General features: G+C 44.5%; 1 protein-coding gene across 8 annotated transcripts in view; it reads right to left on the bottom strand.

The window, feature by feature from the left end:
- LOC127009631 (FMRFamide receptor-like) overlaps window positions 1-21,762 on the bottom strand; it is a 188,684-nt gene that overhangs the window by 46,605 nt on the left and 120,317 nt on the right. For all 8 annotated transcript variants that reach the window (XM_050882869.1, XM_050882868.1, XM_050882876.1 and 5 more), the window contains one exon: window positions 193-792. In XM_050882869.1, the coding sequence (XP_050738826.1) occupies window positions 193-652 (460 nt within the window). In that variant the 5' untranslated portion in view covers window positions 653-792. The remainder of the gene's footprint in view (window positions 1-192; window positions 793-21,762) is intronic.

Here is a 21,762-nt window from a genome sequence, read left to right as displayed (position 1 = left end):
GCAACACGTACGGCTGTATGGCGAGCCCATAAAGACATTGCGGGAGGCTGCCGACTTTTCCACATTACTTCCACTGTACTTACGGATTACAATTATGTGTAAATATAGTCAGATATGCAACCAATACTGCTGTAATTACAACTACTGCTACTGTTACTATTCCTACTACTGGTCAGGAGTCGTGTTACTCACTGGAGGCGTCGGTGAGCCACAGGGCGTAGCGGAAGTAGTGCCAGTAAATCCAGTGGTGGGGTTTGTTCATGCCCGGGTGGTGGCGGATAGAGAGCGAGAAAATGAAGACGAGGTACAGCAGGTCCGAGATGGCCAGCGCTGTGAGGTACGAGTTAGTGGACGACCTCATCTGGCGGCGGGTGAGGACGACGATGGTGACGGTGTTGCCCACGACGCCCAACACCAGGACCACCGGCACCAACACTCGCTGCACCACGTAGCGTGACCCGGCGAGGAAGGGAGCGTACTCATGCATCTCCGCCGTGGCATTGTCCGTCCCGTTGACAAGGGCCGGGGTGGGCGAGTCCAGGGTTGGATCGAGGATGGATGTGGGCTGCGGGGCAATGGAGGAGAGCACCGCCGCCAGGAGGGGTGCCGCTGTGCTGGTGAGGGCGGCGGTGCTGGAACTGGAGTTGTACATGGTTGCTGGGACAATGGCGAGTGTCTTCGAGCTAAGGTCAAGCGGGAACAGCCCGCGCGAAGCCTCTAGCTTTCAGGAATGCACACGTAGCCGTCACCGCCGCCACCATGGCAGCCGTGCCCCTCGCCACACCCGCACACCTGTGGAGAAGAAAAGAACCACGTTAATACAATAATCCGGCCATAACTATGACGCACCGACATATAGCATGAAGGATGACCACTAACTGTCAGCAAACAGCAGCTAAAAGTAGCAACAATAATCTCAGCATTCTAATTTATCAAAGTAAGGGAACGCACGCAGCACAGCCATTATCGTTGTCGTGACGTATGAATGAAAAAAATGCACAGCCAAGAATTATGTATGTGATGTCGACATATCAATGAATACCAAACTTCCAAAGGACCACCCAAAATACATTAAAGTGACGAAACCACAACCTTAGTTCCTGTCCATGAGGGAGGATGCCATTCCCCTCCTCACCCGGCGCATCACACTAAACGGAGCCTCAGCGCACATATCATCTTCACTCCACTCTTTCAACTCTGCTAAATGCATTATAAAACTTCAGTCGCTCTTCTGTCGTCCTGCTTCCCCATATCCATTCCTTATCCCTCTTACCATTTTTTCCAGTCAGATCATTTTTATATACCTATCACACATGGCGCTTTAAAGGTGAGCCGGATCAAGTATTACAACGGATCGCTAATATGACACACTTTGCTGACAGGTGTGCGCCCGAGGACATTACACATATTTCCCTCTCTCTTTTCAACCATAATCTCTCTCTCTGCCCCGTCTCTTGCCTTCCCTCATCTTTCTCTATTCCCGTGGTTTTCCTTTTCTCAGTCTACAGTTTTTCCAGTCCTTGTTTTATTTATGTGTCATCGCTTTTCATTAATACATTGTTTCTTTTTGTTTCCTCCCCTGCATATCTATTCCAATGTCTTCGTTTTCCTCGGATTTACGTTCTATTGTTTCCTCCCTGCGCCAGCTCCCTTCTCCACTTCATTTTTTTCTGGAGCTGTCTGAGTCTGTCTGTCTCTCTATCAATCTGCCTCTTCACTTGTATGTCTGCAATGGCGAACTGTTTTCTCTCTGTCTGTCTATCCGCCTTTCTGCCCGTTTGTCACCCTCTCTTTCTTTTACGTTTACTTTTCTCTCTTCGCGTCAGGCTCTGTAAAGCGTATAATGACGACTCGTACGTGTGAAAACAACACATTAAAGGGAACGACTTTCACCGGACGAGGACACCGCAGAGGAAGGTCGTGATTGTATACAACGACCTCCGCCCCGACTGTTCCCTTATCCTTTTCTTTTTCATCCCTCCTCCTCCTCATCATCATCCTGTTCTTTCTCCTCCTCCTCCTCCATTGTTCTTTTCGTTTTCATCCTTCCTCCTTCTCCTCCTTTTCAGCCTCTTATTAATATTTCTCCTTATCTTCTTTTGACCTTTTCCTCCTGTTCCTCCTCCTTCTTCTCTTCTTTCCCTTCTTTCCTTATTGTCGATGTTGTTGATGTTCTTTTTTCATCTTTCTCCTCCTCCTCGTCCTTTTCAGCTTCCTACTCCTGCTTCCCCTTTTCTTTCTTTGAACTCTCTCCTCCTTCTCCTCCTCCTCCTCCTCCTCCTCCTCCTCCTCCCCTTCTTCTCTTATTTCCATCCTTTCCTCGTTGACTATGTTGTTGTTTAATTTCTTTCCCTCCTCCTCCTCCTCCCCTTCCTCCTCCTCCTCCTCCGCTTACTTTTCCTCCTCCTCTCCCTTCTTGTCCTTTTTCCCTTTTTTCCTTGTTGTTGATGTTGTTGTTATGTCTTTTTCTTCATTTTCCTCCTCCTCCTTCTCTTCATTTTTCTCCTCCTCCTCCTCCTCCTCCTACTCTTCCTTTCTTCCTCTTCCTCGTCCTCCTTGGGGCCACACGGCAAGGCCAAGTGATGAACGGTGATTGGTGGACGTTCAAGCAGCGCCCACTGGATCCCAGCGACGCTTATGGTGTGCGGCGTTTGGGGAACTGCGTTGCAATTATCGATGATACGCGAAAGTGTGTGTGTGTGTGTGTGTGTGTGTGTGTGTGTGTGTAAGGGCTATATTTTTAAACACTATCGACGCTCAAGTTCACATATTTAACAAGGCATTCATAAAAGTTTGGGTCATTATCAGGGGTAGTTTTATGACCCTGGTGGCAGTCTGATCCTTCTTCTGTACCGTGAACCAAACAAAACACTCACTAGAACTCGACCAGTCTCCTTCTCGGATATTTGAAATAGCTGATGTGAGAACCGAAAGAGTCTGGCGATACCGACCTAAGACCTTTCCTTCCTCGCCCCTTCCGTCCTCTATGCATGCACTGCGGTCATCAGTAAGTCAAAATCCGGTCAAAATACCGGCAGAATCCAAGAATATGTGCGCGTGTGTGTCTGCGCATAAGCCTTCGCGCATGACGTCACTCAGGGCCCGCCAGTCAAGGGTTCGCAACATTCACGAGCGGAAAAGGCCGGCAACTGTCTGCTGGAAAACATACGTGAGGTCTGCCCACTTCTTTAAGCGAGAGTTGATCCCCAAAGGTCTTAAACCCTTCCCGCGGGGCGTAATGGGCTGGATGAGGAAGGAAGAGAGGATGAGGAAGGGATGAAAGGAAATATGAAAGGAAGGAAGGGAGGGGAAGAGAAATGAAGAAGGGGAAGAAGGAAGGAAAGACGGAAGGAAGGAAGGAAGGAAGGAGAGAAGAAAAGAAATAAGATAAATGAGGGAAAGAGGAGAAGGAGGAATAAAAAAGTTGGATAGAGGCGAAAAACAAAGGGAGAGAGAGAGAGAGAGAGAGAGAGAGAGAGAGAGAGAGAGAGAGAGAGAGAGAGAGAGAGAGAGAGAGAGAGAGAGAGAGAGAGAGAGAGAGAGAGAGAGAGAGAGAGAGAGAGAGAGAGAGAGAGAGAGAGAGAGAGAGAGAGAGAGAAAAGAGAGAGAGAGAGAGAGAGAGAGAGAGAGAGAGAGAGAGAGAGAGAGAGAGAGAGAGAGAGAGAGAGAGAGAGAGAGAGGAGAGAGAGGAGAAGGAAGGATAGGAGAAAGACTGAGGGGAGGGAAGAAGGCGGAAAGTTAGGAGAAAAAAAGATGGAGGGAAGCAAGCGAGATGGAGAAGAGAAAAATGGGAGGAGTGACCAAAGAGACGAACGTGTGTAGGGAACAAGGACGGAGGGAGATTGAGAGGAAAGAAGATACGAAGGAGAAAAAAAGTTAAATGGAAAAAATAGGACTATGAGTAATGAGAGGGGAAAGAGCACGAGAAGAGAGATAGAAAAGAAAGGAAGGAAGGAAAGGAATAACGGAGGAAGCAAGCAACGAGTAAACAAACTGATTAAGAGAAAATGAAGGGCGGAGGAAAAAAATAAAGGAAGACAAAACGAAAAAAGAAGGAAAGAAAGAGGGAAGGAGGAAGGAAACAAGGAAGGAATAAAGGAAGTATTAGCCACAGGCGGAAAGAATGAAGGAAGAAAGGAAGCGAGCAAGGCGAGGAGGGGGAGCGTATGGGGGGAAAACCAAGGAGCAAAGGGCTTAGTGGATTACAAGGGGTTATGCCTTTTGATAAGACTAGCGGCAGGGAAAGGACGGGGAATGGAAACGAAAACAACGAAAACTGGCGAAGAATAGGAAATAAATATGAATGTAAATGGTTGGTAAGTAACTGGTCATTCTTTATCGGCTTTCCTTGTAGACATAAACAACAAAAAGAGACACTAGCGGCAGGGAAAGGACGGGAAAATGGAAACGAAAAGAACGAAAACTGGCGAAGAATAGGAGATAAATATGAATGTAAGGGGTAAAGAGGAACTAGTCATTCTTCGTCTTATTTTCTAGTAGACAACACAACAACGAGAACTAACGGCATGTAGAGAAAGAACGGGAAAATGGACACAAACACACACACACACAAAAAAACGAAAATTAGCAAAGAATTAAAAAAATGTTACTGGAAGAGGATGGGAAGTAACTAGTCATTCTTTGTCGCCTTAAATTGTAGACAAACAACAACGAGAGACTAACGGCAAGGAGAGAGCGGAAAAATGGAAAAGAAAGAAAATCGCCTAAGAAGAAAAAAATATGAAATGTAAAGCGTTGGGGAGTAACTGGCCTTCTTTATTACCTGACCTAGCAGATAAACAACAAAAGGAGAGTCTCAACCCGTGCCGCTACCCCCTCCCCCCCATAAGCCTGGTGTCCCTAAAACCTCCCCTACAGGTCGATACAGCGGCGGTGACAAGAAGGAAACAACGTAAGCGAGTGTAAGGCGAGAGGCAGGTGACGTCATTACATCCACAGGCCACACAATGCGGCGGCCACGCACTCTTTTCACGGCCTGAATATTGGGTTCGCCTTGGCTGGCAGCTAACGAAGGATGGGCAGCGGGTAAACACCATCTATTCTCGGTCTTGAATAATGGGAAGGTGTGGCGGAATACCTGATGTCATGCAAAGTAGAAGACTGAGCTAAATACAGTTCCATGTCTTGTGAGCGTCTTTTAAAAGTCTGTTGATGTTTTGGTGCAGCGCTAAGGCCAGTGTTTTTGTCCAGGTAATGTCGTGTGGCTTAATATTAACTCCTTTATGCCTCATGCAAGAACTAACCATTACCTTCACATTATCATCTCTTTCACTGGCAAACTCTGACCAGCCTTGCAGCATTACCTGGTTTCTTGGACAGCTTCATGAGGGAAGAATCAAGACCTTTGAAACAGAAATCGATTTTTTTTTTTAGTAATCTCTTATTCCCTACAGAAGGGCAACGTGGCGAGTTTTTTGTGCTTAAGTTCGTCTCCTTTACAATAAAAAAGTATCTAGTCCCTTTGACTGATCCTCGATAACATTCGGTGATAAACAGAGCAGCGGCCGCGCCGTTAATGGCTATAAAACATTGCGGCAAATCAGTACACTCCACACATAATTCACATAAGTAACGCTTCACATACTTGTTCACTTCAAACCCAGGAGCACAGCTTTAAACATAACAGCTTATCATGCCGTATCATTAGCGTCCAGTGAGTAGCATTGGTTATTGAATTATAGCTCCCTTACTGATGGCTTAAAATAATTTCCACTTAATGTTCCAACGAGATGAGAGTCCCCGTGATGGTACTGGCCCGGGCTGACACAGGCTGTACACAATTCAATACCTGACACTAGGCTTCAGGCTGGCGGCACCGCTGGCCTCAACGCGGCGCACGGGGACGCGGGGCCTGACATGCTCGGGGCTGAGGCATTATTTATTGCTGCCTCTCTTAGTGACGTGTCGGGGAAGGTGATACGCCCCCTGAGCTCTGCTAAGTGTAAACACCAGCAGCAGCAGCGACGACATCAGGCAACAGCAACACCAAGAAATACAACAACGACAACAGCAGTAACCAAACCACGTTGAATTTCTTTATAACCAGAAATATTGATTATCAAACTGTTGTCAAGGGTGATGATGTAGGAGCAACTACTACTACTACTACTACTACTACTACTACTACTACTACTACTACTACTACTACTACTACTACTACTACTACTACTACTACTACTACTACTACTACTACTAATACTACTACTACTACGACAACGACGAAGACGACGACTGCTGCTGCTACTGCAAAATCAACAATAACAGCAACAACAACGATCTCGACAAGTATAACAACAACAACAAAAATAAAAAGCAGCGACAGCCAAAACAGCAGCAACAAGTGGACCTATCGCGTAATGGCGCAGGCAATGACCCTACTGGACGTGACACACAGCGGACAGAGGCTGCCGTAATCCCATCAAGCACGGGTGACTCGCTGCTCTTTAAACGCTGGGAAGCCTAATCGTACACAACACAACGCTAAAACAACAGAATGGGCTTAGTTTCCTAATAAAACGGATGACTGCCGCTGCTGGTGCTGGTGCTGATGCTGGTGTTGGTGCTGGTCTACTTATGATGTGGATGTTTGCAAGCGATAAGGAAATGTGTGCACAGCTTTGGTCTTCAATCTCTGTTTTGAAGCGGGGCGAAGTGCGTCACATTGACATCGAGCTCACTAATAGCAGGTGCGCACCCAGGGAGAGAGGACTAAAGATATAGCAAGGAGTGAACTAAAGGGACACTTTGAGAAATAAGGGACACTGAAGGAGGAAAATAAAAGGTTCTAACTCCATCGCTAATCCACTTAATGTGGTGTTTGTGTTGTCACTGAATAGTAAAAGCGTTGAAAGCAAGCGCATTATTACTGGGAGAGACAGCCAGCGTAGAGGTTATGTTGCTATCAAATACCATATACGAGGGTACATGAACAATATGTTTTCATGATAATGTATTGTTTACATTATAGTACCATTAAAAGATAAATAGTAGAGTATGATAGCTAACGTTTGCCATATTCTGAATAGGGTAACACAAAGAATAGGGTTGAAAGATACTAAATAACATTCGAAGGATCAAGCTAGGCAAGGTGTCAAGGCACCCACCGCAGCTGGAGGGATAGTCAGTTTTCAATTTGCTGACCTTCAGGAAAGCAATGGTTGTGAGTGTTGGTGACAAGATATTAACCAAAGTAGTCATATATTTCAATTGTTTTTTTCCCCTAATGACGAGTCTACAGTACAACGTTTGAAAAAAAAAAATACGACACGATGTAAATAAAAGTAGCAGCGAAAGCAGTTTGAGACGAAACTTTCCTCATAACTTCTTGGTCCAGGTGATGCGTTAGTTATTCTTTTATTTGTGTAGCTTCAGATGGATACAATACTTCTGATTAAAGCTGTTTCTCGAGATTAAAACAATAGTAACACCAACACCTACAGCAACAACAATAACAATAACAACAGCATGACCAACAACAACATAAAATACTAATGGTAATATTAATGATGATGTTTATAATAGTAATGATGATAATAATAATAATAATAATAATAATAATAATAATAATAATAATAATAATAATAATAATAATAATAATAATAATAATAATAATAATAATAATAATAATAATAATAATAATAATAATAATAATAATAATAATAATAATAATAATAATAATAATAATAATAATAAACAGTAGCGCACATCTATTCACGAATCTATTCACTGGTCTCAAGACATTGCCATATAAAAGATCTTTGTGGATACGCATTTTGATATCTTACTCATCTTTTTAAGTAATAATATTCTACTATATCAAGTAAAGGAATGGAGGGCATGGTGATTGCCCCCCCCCCCACCCCCACCCTTGTAATGCAGCTAGTTTTAATATTAATAATTATACTGATAAATTAATTAATAATGATAATACTACAAGAACAATATATAGAAAGAGTGAGCGACGCCAGACAAAGGCGAGGGTGACAAACTGTGATCTACACTGAGAGGGAATAAAAAAATAAACTGACGGAAAACTGCCGACTCCCCGGCCGCGCCTGTCAAGTTTTCTCGCCCTTGTTTCTAAATATTTTTACTGTCCTCGTTCTGACTTTTCCATTTCGTGTCGTGTTCTCCCTTTCCTTCCCTTTTCCCCAATGGCCGCGGGACAAGGGCGAGGGTGAGCCAGTTTCCTTCCTCGAAAAAAGGTGAAAACTTTCGTGTTGCCCGCCCGTCCATGGCTCCCTCACTCAGCAAGGAGCCCCAGTCCCCTCACAATCCCGCTAACGCATTCACTCCGCGCCTCCATGCCTAAAGGTTTCCTCCTCTTCGATATTCATGATACATTGTTCTTTTGCGTCTTCCTTTCTGCCAGACACCATTCAACCCTCCAGAACTTTATGGTCTTAAACCTCCAATACGCACACACTTTTCCTTCTTTTCTCTTTTTCCTCCTCTTTCTCACATCCCCTCCGCCCTATACTCCACAGCTTTACAATGCACATGAGCCTCAAATCTCTTCCACTCCCTACCTTCTCACCCCAACACATTCCAAAGAATCGGGTAATGAACAGCCCCCCTGGCCGTGACCCCGGAGGAGAATGAGTGCAAAATTTACCACCGCAATGGAAGCGCCGGCAATTATAAGCCAATAGAGCGAGGACGGGAGACGCCCCACGCTGCGCCCGTGACACAAATAACCGAGGATAACTGGGAAGCGTTCATGTCTTCTTCTGCTAGTCCACATATCTTTCAGTTTAGTTTGGAGTGAACGTTTCCTGCGTTGTTAGGCTTCCCAACCTTCAAGCATTAGGTGTCTCATCAAGTGAATGCCAAGGTGCTTGAGGTGCGTCCTAAATACTCTCTTGCTTATCTCCAAGGCTGATCTTATTGCAGTTCATTAATTTTATTTAAAGGAATACTTGATGCTACCAGTTTTCTGATACATTGTAGAACGCTATGATTATGTTATTACTATGTAACAATATAACTGAATTTTTATCGTAAAATACATTTCTTGAGTCGAGGCATTCTATTTCTTAACGCCTTATAAAAGTAAGGTTGGGAGCACACGCTACTGCTGCTCGTGGCCGCGGTGTGATGCCGTGTAGAAGGTACAAAAACGGATTAACCTTAACCTTAAAATGTCTGAGCGATTGAATTACAGAACTTTAAATAATTTTGGAATGCAGTTTATCCACTGACTGTTTACCATTATATAAATAAGGCTTCAAGTTACCGACCCACAGTTTAAAAGCAGTTGTTTTATTTTGGTTATTTCATATGAAGTGAAATAATGAAAGTAACAGTAATAAACACAACACTCGATTCTGTGAGCTAGACAGATTAAAATGGGAATGATCATGGACTATCTGAACATTCTTTGTTGTCTTAAGAGATTCACAATTGAGTCACCATCTAGACAAGGGGATAATAAGCATGTCAGCTTGTGAGTCTTATAGCAGACCGCTACTAACACCTTGCCAAATCTATAATTACCCACCTCCGAGGAGGGCGATGGGCGATGTTTTCATCGCTGTCCGTGTGGCTGTCCGTCTGTCCGTTGCCAAATTGTCTCATAAGGGAAATGGCATAAAATAACTAAAGTAACATGAGAACATCCTTAGGTCTCTAAATTATTAACTTAAAAGGAAATTCCAAGGAAGGAAACTGTCTGAATGATAGCAAAACTTTGATTAAAACTGACTGACCGAATGACTTAGAGTAGCCATATTGATAACAAAAAACATCCGCCAGTGTTTTGATGGCAGCCCACGAGTGGTTCCAGCGAGTGCCAGTGCAGCGGTAAGGTGGTTCGGCATAGACCAAATGGCGTCTAGGTCATACGCTTGGCCGTTCTGAGCCTACTATTTATGTGCGAAATATTTCAATTGTACATAATTTATACACAAGGGAGCGAGGTACTTCATATTATTGAAAAAAAGATGTTTTACCATTTCGACCGTAACACATTTTTGAAATCTCTCTTAACGGATACACGAGTTTGCTCGGGTAGAGATAAGGAAACAGATTTTCTATGAACTATTTTGACAAGAAGCTCTAAAATGAGGAGATTGAATATTTCTGCTGAGATAAAAAAAGTATAAAAAGTTTTCTATTGAATGAGGGTATATTAACCCCGAGAAATATAGTCAGTTAAGAAAGTACGGGTCTAACATAAGTATTAATTTCCAGTTTGATAACGACTAATTCTTGGGTCCTAGGGATGTGATATCACTGAGGATTTCAAAGAGGTAAGAAGACATTTGTCTAAGCCTCGCCCGCCACATTGCGATGACAACAGAGTACGTAACTGAGCCGTAAAGTTAACGAGATGAATTACTTATTGATTTTCCTATGTTACAAAGACACCATGGGAGAGCTCTTCATCGATTTCGTTATTATTATTCTTTACGAGAGAGAACACTGCAAAAGCGGCGTCATCGTGGCGGCACCGTCCACATTCCTGAACAAATATGCTCATTTCCTTTCTTCGCTATAAATTCTCGAAAATTTAATTTTGGTCACGAGTGTCACGTTTGTTATACTAGGGAGAGGGAATGACACCCCTGTCCCGTATGCCCTCACAAGTCAGTCTTTTCATCTGAAAGAGAAAGAGCAAGGGTTGAAAATATAAATCAAAATAAAATGCTTTGAATAAGTTTTGTCATGGGAAAAAGAGCGAAAACAAGAGACCTACAACAAGACCAAAAAAAAGAATAATTAAGTGAGAGCAAACAAACCCTTGGGAAGTTTACGGTGCTCAAGTTTGCTGAGTTAGAACAAAAAGTTGATGTCGGGTTGCCATTTTCGTCCTACGTGCCGCAGTTGAACTTATTTTTGTATGCTTGCTTAAAATAATATTTCCGACGCGAGCTTTTGAATGAACAACAATAACAAACACAGCCACGTGTGGACAATGTGCCCCTTTTTATATGGTCGTGTTGTGCCAGTGAATGGCATATTCTAGCTTTGTTTATATATTCATACACGTATGCAAGTTCATTCTGAAGAATTTGAACATGTTTACCAAAATATATTTACCAGATGTAAGTTAAAAGCAGTAAAACACACAGGCACTTTTAAGTTAATGGGAACAGTAAAGTTGAAATAACGGAAGGGGAAAGCTAAAAGAAAATAGAACCACATTAAGTAATATTTTATAGGTGCCTCCGGTGACCGTCATGTGAGGGAGAATTTAGTCTCCAGGGCGGGAGGGGGGGCAGCCTTCCCTACACTTCAAAGGGGTTTACCCGGGCGGCCCTGCGGGAGGCTGGGGAGGCTCGATAAATTTTCCAGTCTGATGGAGCAGCTCAGACACCTTCGCCCCGCCGCGATAGCCGGGCTGTCATTCCCGAGTGAAAAATATGTACGTGTAGCCCATTATGTGCCACTAGTGAGGCGGAAACGTACACGTGAGTCCAGCGCCTGCGAGTGAGGGGAAAACCTTGTCGCCGCGACGCTGTACTGCTCCTGTGCCACTGTTGTTACAGGTTGATCATACCATAGCCAGAAAACAAACCACAGCTGTGGCGCACGCTGCCATCTCCTCTACACGGAGGTTAAAAGTGTGAGGCTCACCCTGCCTCTCACCCAACCTCATCTCGGTAGGGAAATGACTGCGTCTTTAATCGAGCCTCGGCACAGGTTCCATGACATATAGATCATTATAATACGACGACAACGACGACGACAGCAAAAAACAACAAAAACAGCAACAACAAAAACGGCAACGACAGCAACAACATTTTCCACTACCACTACTACAACTACTACCACTACTGCCAATACTACTACTACTACTACTACTACTACTACTACTGCTACTACTACTGCTACTACTACTACTACTACTACTACTACTACTACTACTATTCCTACTACTGTTTAGACCTGGTGATCCATCATTACACGAGTCACAGTTTCTCCAGAAAGTGGTGCACAAGGCTGCCTGTTGCTGCGTATAAGGGACTTAGCAGGTCAGGGTGAGGACCGCCGAGCCCTTAATGAAACACCTGATGAAGATCGTTGGGCGGGCTGGTGCAGTGACCAAGGAAGGCCTAACTTAGACACGCCACGCTTACCCTGACAAACAATCCCGTAAATTCTCTTACCCCAGTCTTCATTGTCTTTTAGCAATGATAACACAAACAATATTTCGTAGAGTAATATATATCTTTCTTATTTCACATGAACTCTGCTTCCAGTTTATTCTATAAGCTCATTTAAAAAATAAACATCTTTTTCATCAACTAAAAATATCACATGACGTTGGTATTTGACTTTTGTAAATGTTGGGGTTTTGTTTTGTTGATTGTATGGCATCCCAAGTGTGTTTGTCATCATGTGACTGCATGTATATGAATTGTGAATGTTAGAAAACACTTCTTTAGGGAAAAAAGTTTTGTAAAGTAAAAAAAAACTGTTGCAATTCATTATCACTGTAACAATTATTTCTCAACAAACTTGCGTCAGTGCAAAGCTGTAATGAGCTTTTAATGCTTGACGCTTCTGTTTCATAAAAAAAAAAATAGTAGTAGTGTCACAGCCATCACAAAAATAACTTGAAAAAATGTTGGTCACTTAGTAGCGAATAATCCGGGTTTAAATATTGTATGTGAGTGGGTGGTGGTGGTGGAAGGGGGGGGGGGGGGGTGCAGACAACTTGACTGTCCCGAACATGAGCACTGATGGATAAGTAATGTTGAGTGTCCGGCACAGATTGCCGATGGAAAGAAAAATATATTGGTCCTTATACAGCGCTAGCAGGTACTTTTATAATTCAAACATGATCTCACTGTTATAAAAAAGATTCATCATCATTAACTTTATGTAAAACACATATCATCAGCATAAGCCTAAGCAACGTTTATTGTTTTTTCAATCGGTTGGTTGTACGTGCTCCTGCTTGACCGACGCCTGATAATTTGTTTATTTGTCTCGTCAAAGAGCCCGTTCAGGGATAACCTCGCTAAAAACGGTGGCTTTATTAACGAGGATAATGTAGCAGCCTTGGGACTCATTTAAGTGGTGGATTACTGAGCACACGTGCACACACACCGCGGCCGCTCCCGCACAGCTCCTGATTGTTATCTTTACCCTAACGATCTGAGACACAAAAAATATCGTCGTGGATTATCCCTTGTGTTAAAAAGAAGACGAGATAGGATATATTCTGACATAAATGAGATCTTTTTCCTACAAAACATGGGGTCACTGAAATTGGTGTTCTGAGGGAGTTTACTGAGCATAAAAGTCATGTGACAAAAGAGGTGACTGCATCTTTATGGGGTGTTGTCGGGGCAAGGACGGAGAACGATGAGGGCAAGACCGTGATCCTGATAGAATGAGACGTAGAGGCTTAAATGCCACGTCATAATGTGAAGAGGAAGAGGGAAAGGGAACGGTTGAGAACACACAGGGGGAGAGCAGAGGACGATAAGCTTGTACGGAACACCTGGTCGTGACGTACTGCACCTTTTAGGAACCAGCCAGCTTCGAGACACCTCCTCTTTGCCAGCCACTTATCACGATGGCTGTAAAGTGTACACTCGCCGAAGTCCACTGGGCTGAGTAGCAGAAAATTAATACTTCAAGCTAATCGCCGTCAGGTCGTCATCGTGTCGCTCCAAATGGAAATGAGAGTAAATAGTTTGTTCTGCATAATTGAGGTGAGGGTTCTCGGAGACGGAGTGGCACGTGAACAAAACTGAGGCTCATTAATAATTTGATGTTTGTTAATTTGTGTGAATGCAGGACGCGTTCGTGGAAGGTCGCCTGCCTGCGTGCGTAAGGTGAGGGTGACGGTGAGGACAACGGTGTAGGGATCAATGGAAATGGTAAGGACAGAATATTCGCTGATACTAATGTTGTTCATGATGGCAAAACATTGATGATGATGATGATGATGATGATGATGATGATGAAGACCCTGAAGTTGATAATGAAGATAACCCTTTCAAAAACACTGATATTAATGATAATGATAACAATAATAATAATAATAATAATAATAATAATAATAATAATAATAATAATACCGCTGCTAATTATGATGAAAATGATAATGTTCGGTAACTTCCTCAAATTAATTAAGGAAGCAAGAAAGAAAACAATAAACAGCCCTAGACCCCCAACATGGCCAGCGAAAGGTGACCCAAAACTTGCGAACCGGGTCAAAGGAAGGGCAGGGGAAGGTCGCGGGGGAAAAGGGGGTCACGCATTCCCTCACCCACGACTGTCATCCTCGGCAGCGTGTTAGCCAGGGCGTCGCCGCATCCCTCACCACCGGGCGCCGCGGATTCTCTCCCTCAGCCAGGATTAGAAATTTCTGCCACGGAAATCATGTTGAATCGAGGCCACAACTTTTCTTTAGGAGCGGAAGTGAAGTCGTGGCTTTCCGGGAGAAGGAGCGAGGAAAAATATTACAACTCTTTCTTTACCGGTGCATGAGGAAACTCGATTATGTGTGTGTGTGTGTGTGTGTGTGTGTGTGTGTGTGTGTGTGTGTGTGTGTGTGTGTGTGTGTGTGTGTGTGTGTGTGTGTGTGTGTGTGTGTGTATTATTTTTTTTAGTCGCGTCAATTTGATATGTCATAGATAACAGACAGGTTGATAGGATGAAGGAAACAGGGAGGGCAGGATGAAGGGTGGGATGCAAGAATGTCGCAGAAAAGACAGAGGGAGGATAGAGGCCGGGGAGATAGAGAGAGGTTTGACTTACAGATAAATAAGAAGAACCTCTCGCATAGCAAACCGCCACAGTGTCTCTCTTCTCTCTGTCCCTCCTCCTCCTCCTCCTCCTCCTCCTCTGCACACCGTCTTTCTGCGATATCTTGCCTTTCATCTTTCTTATTTCTTACATTATACCCCAATCTCCTTTTCCCGCTCGTATTACTAGATTTCTTCGTGGCTTCTTTCTTCTCATCCCTCCATTATTTTCCTCTCTTCTCTCCTCTCCTCTCCTCTCCCCTCCATCCTCTCCTCTCCTCTCCTCTCCTCTCCCCTCCCCTCTCCTCTCCCCTCCATCCTCTCCTCTCCTCTCCTCTCCTCTCCTCTCCCCTCTCCTCTCCTCTCCTCTCCCCTCCCCTCCATCCTCTCCTCTCCTTTCTTCTCTCCTCTCTTCTCCTCCTCCTCCACTCGTTCAGCTCCTCCTCGGCTAATGGACGCGTCACTCACCCTTCGGCTGGTGCATCTCACACTCCATGAGACGGTCCTGCTTCCCTTAATCTCGTTGTAATTCACTTATACTTCGCTGAGGAGGTTTCTATTTCGGAACTTGCCCCTAAGTATCCCAACTCCCACGTTCTGCTGCCTCTGTTATTGCCGCTATTGCTGTTTTAACTGCTACTGTTACTGCTTCTACTCCTGCTACTACTGCTATGAGTCCTTCATTTACCCTTGCTATTACTCCTATTACTACTACTATTACTTGTACTACTACTTCTACTTCTACTTCCATTACTACTACTACAAACGCTAAAGATAACAGCGTACTAGAAAATAATAATAATCACGTTTTTTCATTATATATTTTTTAAGAAGCCTTCAAAATTCAGGCATTGCAATAGTAAAAAGAAGCACACGTACATACACACAAAGACAAGTGGAAAAGTGAGCGCACCATAACTGGAGGCCATAGATAATAACCGACACTTATACCGAGAACACTAAGCGCACGGCAATAACAATAACTCGCTTTCAACGTAACTGTTATCCCCCGAAGCTGCCCCTCAAGGCATGCCACAACTGCCTTCATTACGCCGCGCAAGACTCCGAGGCAGCCACAGCTTTAGATTAACGGCGCCATTACCGTAACACCAACACTCGGACTGCCTACAGATTCGCGGGAGGGGAAAGTATCATGCGTTTAATATTATGGACGTTCGCTGAGCACGCAAACAATACTTCAACATTCAGACTACTCTCAACAATTACACAGTTAGTTTACAGTCAATTAAGCTCTGTGTGGCGGCATTCACCTTATAACTCCCAGTGGTCAGTAACTTCATCAGCAAATCTCCTGAGTGTTGGAGGCAACGGGTGTGGGGGAACAAGCCAGCGAGAGTGAACGGAGGAATATAAGGTGAAGCTGTAAATGCAGAGGCAGCAATGTGAGGAATGCACTGTTGTGCCCCTTGTGATACTGGGGAAATGCATTTGAGTGGAAGGGCTCTGGCAGGCCCTCGCTCGCTTCCCGTGGCCAAAAATAGCCTGGACACGTGTATTTGCCTCCCGGGATGAAAGATGCATTTCATGGATGCTGTTTGGACGGACGTCGAGTCCATTTCACTGATATCGTATTTTATTCAGAGCCTCCTTTGCGTTGCGAGTGGTCGGCGAAAACATCGTATTGTAATGGAGACGCGGGGTTTGCGGCAAATACATATGCCAAATACATGTATCCCTGTTTTTGTGTCAGGACCAGACTCAGACTTCGAAGACAAACGCACCGAATGGCAGTCTGGCGTGAGCGGGAAAGAGAAAGAAAAGCGTGGCAGCCTGGAACGCAACTCTGCCGCGCGGAACACTATACACGTCGGGCTGGCAGGAGTGAGTCTTGGCCGTTTGCTTCCCGGCTTACTACCGTGTTTGGCGACTTAATTAATATGCAGCCATAGTGACAGCATCTCTACAACAAGCACCTCCTGTCCTTGTAATACTATTTTATGTCGCTTGTCAGTCGTTGGTGATTTACTATCGCAGTACAGCTACGCTTTAAGTTATTTATTATCTGTCTTACTTCCAATTTTTATGAGGAGGGCACTAAACGATGCGGATTTCCTGACTTAGTGACTAATCCAAGGCTTTGTAAGATTAACACAGTCGTGTTTTCTTTTATTCAGCCGTAATTATGATTTGAAAACGGGACGTGATTATCATCCAGTGGAGGTAGAATGATATGCCGCGCACAATAATGTTCGAAGCTTTACAATTTTTCTGACTAACTCGAATGCACTTCGTTACATTTTCTAACCATCATGAAAAAAATAATCTGAAAAACGGAGACTTTTCCCTACCTAACGGGCACACTCGGAGGAAAGGCACGCCATCCACGTCGACGAGCTCTGTCAATGGAAAAGCTGTTTCTAGATCCATTATTCTTTATCTTCAATCCGCCAGGCCGCCCTCCTCACTATCGCACAAACGCACACACCCATTCATCACCGCCTCCCCCCCTCCCCCCCACAACCCCCCACACGCGCATCTTCTCCCTTACGTGGATTGCCTTCTGAGTAATTTCCAATTTCCAGGAGTAAGATGACTTTCAAATTACTCTGGATGCGTGTACCTATTTCTCTTCTCTACTTCCCGAAGGGTATTTTAACACGGTTATATTATATTAGGAACAAGCATGAAAAAAGGAACACACGTGGAAAGGAGAAAAAACGTAAATAAAAAGACGAAAACGGGAGACTGAGCTAAACAAAGAAAGAAGGAATAAAAGGGGAGGTTTAGAAGGGTGGTGGGAGGTGAGGTGGAAATCTAATTTTGCGCTGGAGGAGCTATTTTGGTACAATGAAACACACACACACACACACACACACACACACACACACACACACACACACACACACATACACACACGCTGAGGTTCGAGTCGCACTCAGGCCACTAAATGTTTTTGACTGACTGGAGCAGTTACTGTCTCCCTTGAGCAATGATGGGCATGTGTTGTGTTTGAGGTTCCAGCAGTATCCATTAATCTGTCTTTCATGGGTACTGGCTGGTGATCACGAATCCAGCATGTGATCAGGCTATGGGGGAGGTGGTGGCTAAATGGTCGGCGTGCGGGAGTGGTGAGTCCGGGGACTAGGTTCAAGTCCCACCGATGCACGCTGACAATAAATTTTCAACCAGTGCCAAGTGGCAGAAGATTACCCACATGCTGCCCAGATCATCTCAACCCTAACTTCACCGACTTCGCTCAAGAGGAAAACCGGGGGGCAGCATGGACCAAGCAAGAGTTATACATCACGGCAGCCACTTTTTTTTTTTTTTTACATTCCCGCCGATAGCGCCGGTAGGCTTTCTTCTGGGGCCAGATGGTCGGCCCAAGCCCGTCGTGGCGCAGGCAATTTTTATAGTGGCGCCAGTTATGCGTGGCTCATGCTGCCCCCCGGAACTCAGTCTTGATTCACAGGACGGTTTCTTCTAGAGTCCGGGTTGATGGGTGGTCTTCTGGACAGCATGTGGGTAGTCTTAGGCCACTCGGCGGTGACTGAAAAATTCCAGGTGGTAGCGTGGGGATTCAAACCGACATTGTCCATGGCGTGGTGAATGTGAGCCCAGCACGTTAACCACTCAGCCACCGTCCTGTAGATAAAATATGCCTGCACCACTATTTTAATGGGTGGTATCGACCATGAGACCCTTCAAGAAAGCCTACCGACGTTATAGGCAGCACTTAAAAAAAAAGTTGAATAGCAAACTCTCTCTCTCTCTCTCTCTCTCTCTCTCTCTCTCTCTCTCTCTCTCTCTCACACACACATTCTTCGATCCTTCCCTGCATAATCCGAAGCTCCGCCAAGTAAGGTAAGGTAAGGTGCAGCCCCACTCACCTATTTACCTGCTCACCTGCCCGCCCCTCGCCCCACCCCGCCATGCACGCACGGGCCGCCGTTACCCTGCTTCTTATCCTCATCACAATGCGAAACAAATGGCGGCAAACAAGGCTAAACCAGAACAAGCGGCCGTAATGTGGCTAATGATGAGGAACGAGGATTAGGAGGGATTTTGGAAGGTGTTTGAGGGTAATTAGTCAACACGCACTACAATTACTAATCCCGCCTCTTTACCCCTCCCTCTCTTTCCTCTTCTTTCTTTCTCTCCTTCCTCCTCCTTGGCCTCCTCTCATGCCGCCTCGTCCTCCTCGTCTCGCGTTGGTGGTTTGTTGTCTGTTATTAGAACGCTTTGTCCGGCCTAATCTGCGGCCCCAACTGTTATCTGTAAATGAACCGGATTAACTAGACAATGGTTTCCTTCACGCGCTTGTTACGAGCTTTTTGTTTCATATTGCTATTATGCGCTTCGTTTACCTCTCTCTCTCTCTCTCTCTCTCTCTCTCTCTCTCTCTCTCTCTCTCTCTCTCTCTCTCTCTCTCTCTCTCTCTCTCTCTCTCTCTCTGTGTGTGTGTGTGTGTGTGTGTGTGTGTGTGTGTGTGTGTGTGTTCCCAGGCGCTGCTCGCTCCTTGTTTGTATGTTATGTCTTTTTTTTTTTTCTCATTAGCGGTAATCTGTAAATGCCTTGCCTGGCGCCTTGTTTTGCGCGGATTCCTTGAGTCCATTTATTACACGCCTTTCTTTTTTTTTTTCTTGCGTGTTTTCTCTTTCTTTCTTTCTTTCACTTTTTTTCCTTTCCTTTCTTCCTTCTTTCCTTCCTTCTTCCCTTCCTTCCTTCCTTCTTCTCTTTTTTTCTTCCTTGCGCTCTCTCTTTCTCTCTTTCCTTCTTTCTTTCTTTCTTTCTTCCTTGTTTTCTTTCTTTTTTCTTTATTTTCTTTCCCTGTCGTGTGTGTGTGTGTGTGTGTGTGTGTGTGTGTGTGTGTGTGTGTGTGTGTGTGTGTGTGTGTGTGTGTGTGTGTTTGCTCATTTCTTGTTGACGCTATACTTCTTTTTTTGTATGTATAACTAGCGACGTCTCCTTTCATTTTACGAGGATATTTCTTTTCTTGTCTTTACCCTTTTTTTCCGCGCGTCTGTTCCTCAGTAGCGCTCTTTCTTTTTCCATTCTTTTATGTTCCTGCTTTCTTTGTTCGTGATCCTTTCTCTCATTCCTGTCATTTCATTCCTTACTGGTGTTCTTCTCTTTCGTCTGCTTGGTTGCCTGTCTCCCTGTCTTGTCTGTCTACTTAAACTCATTTCTACCACTTCCATCTTTTCTTCATTCCCCTCCTCTCTAATATTTGTTATCCTTTCTCTCGTTCCTTTCCTTCCATTCCTTACTTCTGCTTCTCTCTTCGTCTGCTTCTTTGCCTGTCTCCCTGTCTTCTCTGTCTACTCAAACTCACTTTTACCACTTTCTTTTCTTTCTTCATTCACGTCTTCTCTTTTTTTTCCCTCTTTCAGACTCTCCCTGCTTCCGTACCAGCCTATTCATTCTACGAACTTCATCCAATCTCCATTTTGCTTTCACCTTAACGCCGCCTCCTCCATCAGCCGCCTCGTTTTTCATTTTCTTCCCTTCCTTTTTCTACGTCTCTCTCTCTCTCTCTCTCTCTCTCTCTCTCTCTCTCTCTCTCTCTCTCTCTCTCTCTCTCTCTCTCTCTCTCTCTCTCTCTCTCTCTCTCTCTCTCTCTCTCTCTCTCTCTCTCTCTCTCTCTCTCTCTCTCTCTCAAATCCTTCAGTCCTCGTCCTCGTCCTCCTCCTCCTCTTTCTCCTTCCTCTCGACTCCTTAAGTACCCTTCCAGCTCTTTTCCTTTATGTATCCTGTCTCCATCCATCTTTCGCTTTTTCTTTCTTCTTACTCACGCTTCCCTTTTACCTCCTCCAGTTTCACTCCATTTTTTCTCCGGCCAAGTTTCGTTTCCCCGTTTCATTCCTCCGTTTCCTCTCTCTCTTTGTCCTTTTCCTTCCTTCGTCCTTCGGTCTTTCTTTATTATCCTCATAAATTGTGTTGGTTTTCCCAGGAATTCCTCATTTTTTCTGCTTTTATCACCGCCATCATAGTTTTTTTCCCTCCTTGCTTTCTTTCTTTCCTCTTTTCTAGCAACTTTTATGGTCCTCCTCATTTCTTTTATCACCTAATCCGCTCCCTGTTTTTTCTTCTTACTTCTTTCTGTCTTTCTAGCCTCCAAGCCCCTTTTTCTTCTGCCTCCTCGTCTCATTAGTGTTGTTTTTCCTATTCACCTTTCCTTTCTTCCATCTCCTGCCTGAGGGATTGTTTTTCTTTGCCCACCACTTGCTTTATCTCAATCAGCTCCCGTGCGTCCCCCCCACCCCCTCCTCCCGCGCGTCCCTTCCTCCCTTCTCACCCTTCGCCCGCATCTCACTTTTTCCCTCTTCACTCCCTCTCCTTCCTACAACGATTTCAACATCAAAGGACTAACTCTAACAACTCTCTGTGACTTCCTCATTCTAAATTATCATCATCACAGCTTCCTCCCCCTCTTCTTCTTCTTCTTCTTTTTCTTCTTATTATTATTATAAGTATTATTTTTCTTCTTCTTCTTCTTCTTCTTCTTCTTCTTCTTCTTCTTCTTCTTCTTTTTCCTCATCCTCCTTCTCCTCCACAAGCTCAGCAATGTTGATCACTCCAATCTCTTCACGCCACAAACAAACCCGAGGACAAGAAGCAGCGGAAAAACACTTCAAGCAAAGCGATGCAATACCGTCATCGGCAGGAGTTATTTCTCGAATAGAGTTGTTCGCCACTGGAACAACCTTCTTGCAGAAGTGGTTAGCGTAGAGACAATCAACTCTTTCAAGAAACGCATTGAACTGAACGTATCCAAAAGTAGGTACACAAGTGCTTTAATCCTTCCTTGCAGGCCACTCCTATGGCTAACGGATTGATTAAATCACTGAAAGCAGGCAGCAGGCTTTCTGCTGCCTGCTAGTCCATGTTTCCATGTTTCCTCCTCCTCCTCCTCCTCCTCCTCCTCCTCCTCCTCCTCCTCCTCCTCCTCTCGCCTTTCACTATTTTTGCACCCTTGTCCTCCGTCTCGTCATGGTCTTCATAATGTTTTTCGAAGTCGTTGTTTTTTTCTTTTCCTTTTTTCCTACGTTTTTTTTTCTTTTTCATGCTCGTG

This window comes from Eriocheir sinensis, chromosome 41, assembly GCF_024679095.1.
Source record: "Eriocheir sinensis breed Jianghai 21 chromosome 41, ASM2467909v1, whole genome shotgun sequence".
NCBI lineage: Eukaryota > Metazoa > Arthropoda > Malacostraca > Decapoda > Varunidae > Eriocheir > Eriocheir sinensis.
The sequence above is the reverse complement of the archived record's forward strand: the minus strand, read 5'-3'. Positions and strand labels throughout refer to the sequence as shown.